The sequence below is a fragment of the Carettochelys insculpta genome, chromosome 4, assembly GCF_033958435.1.
Source record: "Carettochelys insculpta isolate YL-2023 chromosome 4, ASM3395843v1, whole genome shotgun sequence".
Taxonomy (NCBI): domain Eukaryota; kingdom Metazoa; phylum Chordata; order Testudines; family Carettochelyidae; genus Carettochelys; species Carettochelys insculpta.
Genome location: NC_134140.1, coordinates 128,241,115 through 128,253,258, shown reverse-complemented (window position 1 = coordinate 128,253,258; position 12,144 = coordinate 128,241,115). Strand labels below are relative to the sequence as shown.

General features: G+C 43.9%; 2 protein-coding genes across 2 annotated transcripts in view; both read left to right on the top strand.

Annotated features, from left to right (window-relative positions):
• The first annotated feature begins 862 nt into the window (after positions 1 to 862).
• On the top strand, positions 863 to 4,565 carry LOC142012181 (C-X-C motif chemokine 11-6-like). Its single transcript, XM_074992034.1, has 4 exons — positions 863 to 1,026; positions 1,813 to 1,939; positions 2,766 to 2,855; positions 3,786 to 4,565. Exons 1-4 carry the CDS (start codon positions 966 to 968, stop codon positions 3,808 to 3,810), a joined length of 303 nt encoding a protein of 100 aa, XP_074848135.1. The 5' UTR covers positions 863 to 965; the 3' UTR covers positions 3,811 to 4,565.
• A 937-nt stretch (positions 4,566 to 5,502) lies between these two features.
• The window catches only part of SDAD1 (SDA1 domain containing 1), a 33,384-nt gene continuing 26,742 nt past the window's right edge, over positions 5,503 to 12,144 (top strand). The window contains exons 1-4 of the mRNA XM_074992032.1: positions 5,503 to 5,671; positions 9,451 to 9,555; positions 10,239 to 10,337; positions 11,132 to 11,242. Of these exons, the coding sequence (XP_074848133.1) occupies positions 5,582 to 5,671; positions 9,451 to 9,555; positions 10,239 to 10,337; positions 11,132 to 11,242 (405 nt within the window). The 5' untranslated portion in view covers positions 5,503 to 5,581. The remainder of the gene's footprint in view (positions 5,672 to 9,450; positions 9,556 to 10,238; positions 10,338 to 11,131; positions 11,243 to 12,144) is intronic.

Sequence of the window (12,144 nt, the reverse complement as noted above, 5' to 3'; positions counted from 1 at the left end):
ATTGCCTTGTAGATTCAGCTAAGTCGAAAGTGAATGGTCCGGGTGGGGAAGTCCCCAGTGCTAATAGTCCTGTGGAATTTTTGTTTTTTTGGTCTTTGCTGCCAGTTCCCTTTTCATTTAAACTCCTGTTTTCTCACAGAGGCACTAAGTGGGTTTCACTTTCCATGACGCTTAGGAAATGAGCAGCCTACACATGGGATAGGGGCAGGGAAGTGTCTGAGTGAACTCACGGGAGAAAATAACACAGAGATTTCTTCAAGTTGAAGTCTCCCCCTCAAATATTTCCAGGGTGGGAGACAGATAAGAGACAGATGCTTGCAACTCCAATTCCTCCATCCTAAATGTTATTTGACTCATCTTTGGGGATTATAAGTATTATCAGAAAAACTGCATTTTTTCCTGTCAGAACGTCCCTCACACTTGCACACAATTGGCAGCAAAATCTTTGGTCCCTGTGTCTCAGTGAGATTCCCAAGAGATATGAGAAAACAGGGCACCCTTAAGGGAGGGCCAGGAACTGAGAACATGATTTCTTCCCACTGACCCCCCTCCTCAACCACACACTATTTGTGGCTTTCACTTCAAGAATTTCACATGTTATTTTTGCCATGGTAAGCTCCCTGCACACACAGACACATGAAGTCAGTCACTTCCTATGAGTCACTGAAAGTGAAACTTAGTTTTTTTCCTTATGAGAAATCAGGAATTTCAATGAAAGGAGAACAGCTCACAGAGCCAAAAAAAAAAAAAAAAAGCCTTGTTCTGTCACCTGTTGGGAATTCCCTACACAAGTGGTGAAATCTCTGGTTATTTTAGTTGTTACGGCAATAATTAACACCAATCAGCATCAAGGAAGGAAAAGACTTTGGGTATAAATGTACGCTAGGAAACGCTTTTTCTTTAACACTTCTCAACCTGTGCCAGATACCCACGAATAATATAGAGGGACCTTCATTCTCATCACCATGAAGGGAACCTGGGCTGTAGTCCTTTCTTCATTGCTCCTGCTTGCAGCTGAAACTAAAGGTAAGAAGCAGTGATGTGATAAAAGATGTCTGATCAAATAAGAAAACCAGAGATGTGATTAACTGGAAAGGTGTGCAGAACAAGTGCTTGGAAATTACTTTTGTGGACAAAAAGTGATCTCAGTTCGGGGTTTGTGTTTTATTGCTTCTTGCAAATTCCACTCTGTTTTGTCTAGAAGGTGCATGTTGCCCGCAATGGACTCAGAAGGATCAGTTTGTATTTAGCAGTGAAATAAATGGCACAGTTTTAATCAGGCTTGGGTTTATGCCCAAACAGTCCCCTAGTTTGTTAGGGAGTGAAATCAGCCACAGTCTATCATAATTTTGTCTTGTTTTAATCACCAGAGAGAGTTCCCACCCACTTCAATGGGTATTGGATTAGACCCTTTGTGACCAACAATTTTAGTTCTAACTGTTCCTTCACTCACACTGCCTTTACTCCAGGGTGACTCCTGTGTTAGATTGACTCATATGAAAGCAGAAGCAGGTCCTTTGATTTCAAAACAAGATGGATAACAGAAATCCTCAACTCTCAAAGGAAGTGGTTCAAAATGGCCTGGTGTAAAATAAACAAAGGAGATCAAGGCAAAAGTGTGTAGTATTTGGTGTGACATGGCCCGAATCTAAATATGCACATGGTAATGGCAGGACAAATTACTCATCAGCCCTGAGGATGAGATAGCGTGTGTTCAACTCTCTTCTTCCAGCCTGAATGTATTTTACTGAAGCAGTTGCAGGCAGCTGATGTTATTCTAATCTCTCTCTCTCCTGTGCCCATTTCTTATAGGGCAGCTGACCTCTAGGCAAGGACGCTGCAGCTGCTTAGACAAAGGTTCTGATTTCGTTCAGCGGAAAGCCTTAGGAAAAATAGAAGTGATTCCCAAGAGCTCTTTCTGTGACCACATGGAGATCATGTGAGTGATGACTTAAGCACACAGCTATTGCCACTGGGGCTGCTGGTTGCAATGGGGAGAAATATTGAGATTTTTTAATATACCACAATTATGACCTCCACTGGTTCTGATGTCCATCTCCATATAGCCAGGGGAATGAAATCAGAAATTAAGGCTTACCATCAGCTGGTGTATTGAACAAGCTCCCTAGACATCATTGGAAATACTCCAACTGAGGGCTAGCCTGGAGGGTGTGATTATCTATGGCTCTGTGCCTTGTTTAGTCATTTACCCCTGTGCACAGCGGGTACAACATGCTAGCAGATCTAAACAGGAGCATTTTGCACTGACTTGAGTAAATGATGGCACACGCTGTAGGGAATCAGGCCCAGAGGCTAGATGAGACCCTAGAGCCCCTTTGCCAGGTGCACTGTGAACACACCAGGTAGGCAGAACACTTGGGCTTTAGCTGATTTGAGAGATTCCTTTTGATTTTATATTTGCTCCTGACTACCATGATAACACAACGTACCACTCAGCTCCCTGTCAGACCCTGATCCCAGAAAACTTATCTCGTAGAGCTGGAAGGGAAACCTTCCCGTCATTGTGTCTAATCCCCTGCACTCACAGCAGGAGCTATCACCACCCCTGACAGCTATATATATATATTTTAAAAGGTCTATTTGCCCCAGATCCCTAAATGGCCTCTTCAAGAAGCAAGCTCATAACCCTGGGTTTAGCAAAGCAATGCACAAACCACTGAGTGAGCCGTCCCCTGCAAATAAAGACACTATGACCTTGCCATCGTAGGAACAGTGAGCAAATGTGTTCTGTTTGTTCATTTCAGTGTGACACTGAAGCCCACCGGAGGGCAAAAATGCTTGAACCCAAATTCCAAATGGGTGCAGAAGATGTTGACAAACCTCATCAAGAAAAGGTAGGTTTCCTGCCAGGCTACAAGGGAAAACTCTTATACTCTTAAGAGCTCCAACTTCGGGCTCAATAGATGGTCACTTCCATCTCTCGGCTGAACCCTTGCTCCCAGCATCCTTAGAAACCTGAACCGTAACCCAAGAAAATGGCATAGTTCTTGGTATCTGGGGTATACAGAACTCCATCCTCCATTGCAGCAATGCCTCCTGCTTCATATAGAAGAGCAGGTAAAATGCACTATGTTGTTTCAAAGAGGAATACAAGTCAGATTAAATCGCTCATGTGGCTCAGACTTTCATGGTGCTGAATTTTGGGGATCTTCACCCCATGTGAGTCAGAAGCTGGAAAGAATGCCCATCCATGATGCCTACAGAGAAATCACATAATCCTTTCAGACCAGATTGTGCCAGATTTACTCACTGTGAAATACCATATTTTACAATAGTAACAGAGAGAAAGCCATGCTAGTCTATATAGTATCAAAACAAAAAAGCAGTCCCGTAGCACTTTAAAGACTAACAAAACATTTTTTTATTAGTTGATAAGCTTTCAATGAGCTTTCTGAGTCTGTCCCATGAAAGCTCATCACCTAATAAAAAAAGTTTTGTTAGTCTTTAAAGTGCTACTGGACTGCTTTTTTGTTTTGATCTTATTTTACAAGTCATCCTATAGAAAACAAAGGGTCTGGTCACAGAGTAAAGTGCCAATCAGCCTCACAGTGACAGAATCTGGCCCTTTAAATTAACCTACTTTCTACCAAGCACTTGGTGGCCTTAGTTCTCATGTGACTTAAACTGATGTAAATCAGGACTTAGTCCAATGGATTTGCACAGTGTAAAGCTAGTGGGAGGAAAATCAAACTGTTCTATATGTGAAATCTGGAAAGGAAGATTATAATGAAAGGATAAAGTTCACACTGTGTTTATTTTGACAGGTCTTTGCAAAATACTCACCTGTAAGAGAGAAGAGATAAAGATAATTTCAACAGACGAATGACATTTTAGGTTTTCAGAGCTTCAGGGTCTCTCTCCAGGGAGCAATGAACTTGAATCTGCTTCCACCACCTGGCTGTTTTGCTTTTCAAATACAAATACGGCAGCTGAAGCAAATTTTTAATGTTGTTCCTAACAAAAAATCTTTGCATCCATTAAGGTAACATCTGTATGGTGACCGCATCATAACAATGTGATGAAATATCAGCATGTCGGGGAACAGGGCTGAGAGGGGACCATTAGTAAGATGTGTGTAAGGTTGAAATCCTATCAGCAAACCAGTTTGGTCTTTGGGGTCTCCTGGTGGCTATGTGTGGCAAAACAAGCAACTATTTCTTGAAGGTGTATTGGGTGGATTATTATATGATTATAGTCATAATTCAGAGATAAAATATTCTCAGGTAATACACATTAAGAATTTCAACTTTTTTCTAGATGGTATGGAATTAATTTAATTCTTTAACATACATGTTTCATGTTAATATATGTAATATCACATGTGCTTGTTGCTCTAGGAGATGTGAAGCATTTGTCTGTAGGCTGTATAAATAGAATTGAAGATGGCTTGTAACATAAGGCTAACCACACTCTGTGTTGAACTGGTGCATAAACATTTACTAAATGGAGTAAAGGCATCTGATCTTTCTGAAATGTAACATAGCAAGCTGAATTGTCTTCACAAGCATTCCTTGTTTAAACCTTCTCCTTTTAAAGCTGCACTGTTTAAAGTGAATAAAAGGCACTGAAAACTGTAATGGTTGCTTTGGATTTTGTGCTATGTAAGCATTCCTCAGCTGAAATTTCATTCATAGGGCTAGATATATTTCCAATTCAGCAGCTCCACCTGTGAATTAATATTAATATATCCTACCTTATTCATTGTATAAAATATACATCAGAAAGCTCAATGCTGACATACATTCATTCCCGCTCCAGTGAGCCAATATCCAACCAACAGGACCTGCTCAAGTCTGCCTTCTGCACCTTTTACAGCAGACCTGCATCCCCATTCCCACTCCTCTACCTATCTCTGCCTGTCACCCCACAGAGATTCCTTCAGCTTCACCTGCAGGTCAGCACTTCTGGTCTTCAGCACAGCCGGGTGGGAACGCTATGGCCCCCCTGAAGATACTCCGGGTCTGATTCCCATTCTCGCTCTGGCTTTTTGCCCTGGGATGGCAGAGCAAAGGGGCCGTGATTGTACCACCCTGTTCTGGGACAGAAAGGGGCTGGTGCCCAAAGAGCAGCACAGGCGCACGCCTCCTGCCCAGTAGTTATGTACCTAATTCTTACCGAGTTCAGCAGGACCTAAGCACCCAAACACCTCAGGGAACCCCAACCAGAATCTCGGACCAGGAGCGGCTCTTCTCCTTAAATTAACTAATTCCTATTAACCAGGAGCACCTTAATGGAGCTGTCTGCACCTGGGGCTGCCCTGCCGGGGCGTGCTGGGGTTGCCCTACAAATCTCATCTCTAGTGCTGTTCTTGCTGCGCAGTACATCCCTGAGCCCCCCACCCGCGGTCTCCGCCTGTAGGGGGCGCAGGTCACTCCCTGCGCTCTCAGGAAGCCCAGCTCAGAGCAGTGCGGGGACGGTCGCTTTTGGAGCAAGCGTAACCCTCTGCGGCTCCCCTAGCGCCGGAAGTAAAGATGGCGGCGCCCAGAGGTAGCCCACGTGGTTTTTCCGGGAGGGGCTGAGTTTTTCGCTGGCAGGAGGTTGCGCCTCGGCTCCAGCAGACATGTCCGGCCGTAACAACAACAAGCTGCCCAGCAACCTGCCCCAGCTGCAGAACCTGATCAAGCGGGACCCGCCGGCTTATACCGAGGAGGTAAGAGAGTGAGAAGCCCTCACCGCTCGAGGGGTCAGCCCCATTGCCCTACGCACAGTCCCAAGGATGCCCCATATCTCTCCCAGGGAGCAAAACTGACTCGGCAGCGAGGTTTCTGTGTCTTCCTAAAACCTCCTCCCCTCGGGAGGCCGGCAGGGTAATGGCACCGCTTGTCGTGGCCCGTTGGTCCAGGACCTGAGAGCACCAAGGTTGGTGAGGGAACATATCTTATTGGATCAGTTTCTGCTGGTGGAAGGTGCAGGCTGTCCAACTTCAGAGCGCTTTTCTTCAGGTTGGGGATTGGGGAAGGCAAGGAGAGTGAGCCAAGTGTCACTGTCACAACCACAGTGCAATCCCCGTGCTCATCGGGAAGCGCTGTGTGGCATTGCGCCCCAAGGCCGCGTTTAGCTGGTGGTAACTAAGGATGGTGAGAGGAGTGAAAGTCTAGTGGTAATGGGGTACTGTGCCTCTTCTCTCACTGGCTACCTGCACGTAGGAACTGCAGTGCCTTATTTGCGCTGGCTGGAGTTAGGTATTTTCATCTAAAAACGGAACTTTTCCCCTGTTAAGGTATAGTTTTCTTCTCCAGAGATGGTGGTATATAAGGCAACATCCTTCTCACCATTCTTTTTCTCATGTGGAACTGTATCCATTGAAATGACTGTGATCTATCCTAGAACTGTAAGGGAGTTCAAGAGGTCATCGAATCCAGTTTCCTCCCTTCATTGCAATACCAAGTATCACACAGAGCAGGGATGTCCAACAGGTAGCCAGAGTGCTGAAGCGTTTTTTATCCAGCCCACGGGGCTGTCTGCCACAGAGCCCTGGCGGCTGGGGCACAGAACTGTCACTGGCCGTGGGGCACAAGGGTGGTGGTGGTTGAGCCCCAGTGGCCAGAGCACCGATGCATCACTGGCCCAGGAGGCTAGAGCCTTGGCTGGGGCAAGGGGCTGGTGGCAGAGCCCCAGCAGCCGGAGCGCTGAGCTGCTGCCGGCTCCAGGAGGCAGAGTCCTGGCTGGGCTATGAGACCAGTGGCAGAGTGGTTTGGGGCTGTGAGAGGAGTTAACCCTGAGGGTGGCAGGGGACAGGTTGGGGCTGTGAGGGGGTTTAGGGCTGGGGTTCAGGGTCACGGGTAGTTTGGGGCTGCAGGGGGCTTAAGCTTGGGATAGGGGAGATTTGGAACTGGGGTGGGGGGAGTGGTTTGGGTGCTCTGAGGGGTTTAAGTCTGGGGGCTGTGGTTTGGGGTGATTTTGTGTTTGGCCCCATGGAACACATTAAGTATTGCCGCGTGGCTCCCCCATGAAAAAAGGTTGGACACCCCGATGTAGACCATCTGTGATAGATGTTTGTCTAACCTGCTCTTAAATATTTCTAGTGATGGAGATTCCACAACCTCCCTTGGGAAACTTATTCTAGTGTTTAACCACCCTGACAGTTAGGAAGTTTTTCCTCATGTCCAACCTAAACCTCCCTTGCTGTAATTTTAAGCCCATTGCTCCTTGTCCTATCCTCAGAAGCCAAGAACAACAATTTTTCCTCTTTTCCTTATAACAGTCTTTTAGGTATTTGAAAACCGCTGTAATGTCCTGTCTAAGTCTTCTCTTTTCTGAACTAAACAAGTGCAGTTCTTTCATTCTTCCCTCGTAGCTCATGTTCTCTAGATCTTCTCTGGATCTTCCCTCTCCTCTAATCTTCTTTATTTGGCAAAGTAGCAACTACCAGTGATGTGCAGTGCATGCATTACACTGATGTGGCAGCTACCCTATCAGCTGCTTGACATCAGCTAATGTACATGTGGGCCATGTGATGATTTATTGAATTTATTGTTTGCACCGATATGGGTAAACAGAGTCAGTTATACTTGTTTTTTAAAAAGCCAGAAGTGAGTGAAAATAGTACTGCTGAGGAACCAGTGCCATCGAGTGAAGTTTGGGTTTTTTTGGTCTGACAATTTTTTTTTAATAAAATTTTCATAGTTGTTCCACACGATAAATATTATTATTTGGTGTTCCGTGGTCTCAAAAAGTTTAAGAAACTCTGTGCTAAAGCACCAAGCTGAATGAGGGCCTGAGGGCTACTTAATGTTTTCCTTTTCCTTTCCTTTTTGCTGGCAATTTAGCTGTTTTAGTTTGGAGCAATATTTTTTACTGATACAATGATAGCAATATAAAGGTGCCTTATGCTGGTGTGGTTTATTCATTTTCCTTGACGGGAATAGTTATCCTGTTATAAAGCACTTCTGTACCAGTATAACTGCATCCATGAAAGGGTGATGGGCAACTCTACTGCAAAGTCTATACAGGTTGAACCTTTCTAATCAGGAACTCCCTTGTCTGGCAACATCCGTAATCTGGCATGATTTTAGTTAGCCGGACAACCACTTGTCAAGGGCATGGCCAAGTTTCCTGCAATCCCATAGTGTTTGTTTATAGCCACTGATCCTGGCTCTCAGTGCTCTGTGCTGCTATGTAACTATAATTTACCGCTAAATGTCTTCTAAGAACCCAGTACACAGTGGAAGGGTTGGTAGTGCTGCCAGACTATGCTGACCTCCTGTAGTCCAGTAAATTCTCTCGTTCGGCACAAGTCAGGTCCTGAAGGTGCTGGATTAGACAGTTTCGGTCTATAGCAGCATAGTGAATGTGTTAGAACCTTTGTGTGTAGATCAATGCCTAAGAGACATTGTAAAAGTTGCCTTAGGGCTTGTATGATCATGGAAAGTCATTCTGCAAAGACTTAAGCATGTGCTTGGCTACTCACCATGCGTAAAATATTTGCAAGATCAGGCTGCTGGTCCATATAGTTTCTAGCATAACGTAATCTAACTTTGGTTGGTGCCTCCATGACCCACTGTAAATAAGAATCTCTCGCCCTAACAAGAGAGATACTCCCATCTCACATGTATTTAGCTGTTCAGAGTCCCATCACTGAGATGCTTGAGATGCATTAACAGGTGTGTTGTGAGTAAGACACACTAAGTCATTCTTCCTCTCTACTCTGCACTGCTTAGGCCTCAGTTGGAGTACTGTGTCCAGTTCTGGGCACTACATTTCAAGAAAGATGTGGAGAAATTGAAAAGAGTCCAGAAAAGAGCAACAAGAATGATCAAAGGTCTAGAGCTATGACCTATGAAGAAAGGCTGAAAGAATTGGGCTTGTTTAGCTTGGAAAAGAGAAGGTTGAGGGGGGACATGATAGTGGTTTTCAGGTATCTAAAAAGGGTGACATGAGGAGGAGGGAGCAAACTTGTTCTTCTTGGCCTCTGAGGAAAGAACAAGAAAAAATGGGCTTAAACTGCAGCAAGGGAGGTTTAGGCTGGACATTAGGAAAAAGTTCTTCACTGTCAGGGTGGTCAAACACTGTAATAAATTGCCTAGGGAGGTTGTGGAATCTCCATCTCTGGATATATTTAAGAACAAATTAGATAAATGTCTATCAGGGATGTCTAGACAGTACTTGGTCCTTCCATGAGGGAGGGGGCTGGACTTGGTGGCCTCTTGAGATCCCTTTCAGCCCCAGTATTCTATGATTCTATATCAAAAACTGGCTTGAATTTCACAGGGAAACTGTAATTATATGTTTGGAAGGACTCAATGCCTCTGGGGGGATTTTCTGACAGGAGTGAGCTCGTAAGGGCCTGGTCCTGTGCCATTGAAATCACTGGAAGTTTTGTTGCTGTTTTCAGGTGAAGCAGATGAGGGGCATTAGATCTCTTGCTATTGAGAAGCTGTCTTATGCAGTAGTGACAACTCATAGTGAAATGCCATATTTGTGTTTCAGTTTCTTCAACAGTATCATCACTACCAGTCCAATGTGGAGATATTCAAACTCCAGCCAGATAAGCCCAGTAAGGAGCTGGCTGAATTGGTGATGTTCTTGGCACAGGTAAAATTCTATAGATGTAGAAAGAATAAATGCAGTAAACTATTAAAGGTGCCCTGCAAAACCTTTTCCCCAAATAAAATGATTGCTGACTCTTTGCAGATGGCCCAAATAGCTACCAATAACTGACAAAATGATGTTAATGATGTATTTTTAAAAAATCCTGTTCTCCAGTGTTGCGTTCAGTGGGTGACAGTTAAAATGGTTTTTAAAAAAAAAAAAAAAAAAAATTTAAAAACTGAGCTGTTCAAAAACAAAAATCTGGTTGAGTCCCCTATGACAGACAACATTGCTTCAGCAGAATTTTTAGTAGGGGTGTGTGTGTGAGAATGATTTTGGGACATCATAGTGATGCCAGATGGAACTTCTTGCTTTATACTTGTCTTATTTTTGGCATAGATGTTGTAGATCACCTTTAAATGCACTGAACGTGCAGATTTCAGAGCTCTCTTAATGCTTTTCTTTAGGTGTGAGCTTTTATTAGGTAGTTAATGTGATAGAAAGCATCAACAGTCAAATAAATTTTATTGGTATGTTTCAGTTTATGAGAAAGTTAGTCATCGTTTAATGTATGTTTGGTTAAGAAGTTTCCTTTTACAGTGTCAGATATAAATCCCAGGCAAGTATGCCATTGTTACGCTCTTATAGTTTATTATAAGGACTTCAAGAAAGATTTTACTTTGCAGGTTGGGCACTGCTATCCAGAACATCTTGTGGATTTTCCACAGCAGCTGAAAGAACTGCTTTCTTACAACCACACTGTTCTGGATGCAGATCTTCGAATGGTAAGGCTGACCTTGAAAGCCCTGATGCTCACCGATAAGGTCTTTAAGAGGCTTCTGGACAGGGTTGTGTTTTACGGGATAAATGAGGGCTTACGTTGTCCTACATGACTATTAATTTTGTGTACCTAAGTTGTTCAGTGCCCAGCTTTCTGAAAAATCAGGCTCCTTCAAGAGGCCTCAAATTGGTATCCAAAAAGCAAGGCTAAAATGATTGATTCTGCTAGTAGAGATGTGGCTACCCTGGTTGTGACGACCACCACATGGTATCAAGTATCGGAGGGGTAGCAGTGTTAGTCTGGATCTGTAACAGCAAGAAAGGGTCCTGTGGCACCCTATAGACTAACAAAAAAGTTTTGAGCATGAGCTTTCGTGAGCACAGACTGACTTCATCAGATTCTGGTCTTGGAAATCTGCAGGGCCAGGTATAACCCTGCAGGGCCCTGCAGATTTCCAAGACCAGCATCTGATGAAGTCAGTCTGTGCTCACGAAAGCTCATGCTCAGAACTTTTCTGTTAGTCTATAAGGTGCCACAGGACCCTTCATTGCCACCACATGGTAGTAACTCTTGGTTCCAGTAGCACATCCTTGCTTTGATCCTTTAAAGACTGATACGCATGCTTAATTTACTGTGAATTATCTTGGTGACTTCTCTGGGGCTACTTCTGTGGAGTAAAATTAAGCACGTGTAAAAGTCCAAGCAGGATATGGGTCTGACTCCTTTTGTAAGTGAATCATAAATGTTCTTGTCTCAGTAATTCTAATTGTGGTTTTGGTCACTGCATCTTTGTTACAGACACTTTGCAAAGCTCTGATCTTGTTGAGAAACAAGAACCTAATAAACCCTACAAGTTTGCTGGAACTCTTCTTTGAACTCCTGCGCTGCCACGATAAACTTCTGCGAAAAGTAAGCTGCAAAATAAGAACTGGTCTTATGTCCTTGCTGAACCTCTTGCAAAAGGTTTTTTTCCCTCTCTTACGCGAGAGAAGCACAAGTAACTTAGCAATTCCAAACAGACACTTTTTGCTCTTCTGTGTTGCACTAACGGAAAAAGGAATTGACTGGAATCCCATTTGCTACAATAATCGAAATGTAGCTGAATTTGCAACAGAAATTTCACCAATACAAGAATTTATTTTTGTTTTACTTATGGCTGTATTCAGTGATGTTCAGTTCTACACAGTCCCCCTTCTGCACAATTTCCTTCTCTGGAAGCCAGCAGTCTTTGCAGAATAGGTTTTCCATATTCATTCTCAAAGTGAAAACTCTTACTCTGGGTGCCTTTGTGTAGTTTAACTTATGGGGGTTTGTCTAGACCACGGTTGGCAGTCTAAATAACAAGAAGAGACTTTTTTTTTGAATTTGGTAAAAAACTCAGTAATTCAAGAGCCACAATGAATGTGAATACGAGATGGTCCTTAATAAACATCATCCCGCACTTTTTGTAACCCCTGTTTTAACAACAACGCACACAGAATGACTGTGGCCACACTTGACTAAAACTTTGAAATGGCCATGCAAATGGGTATTTCGAAGATTACTAATGAGGCTCTGAACTGAATATTCAGCATCTCATTAACATTAGGACTCTTCAAAAAAGCTGCTTTCGAATGCCCGCGGCTATACGGGCGTCCTTTTCCAAAGGACCCTGCACATGTTGAAATCCCCTTATTCTTCTCAGCTGAGGGGAATAAGGGGATTTTGAAATGTGCGGGGTCCTTTCAAAAAGGACCCCTGTGTAGCTGTGCCAAGCCACGCACGTTTGAAAGTGACGCTTTCAAAGTGCCACGGACAGAAGCATCCTAATG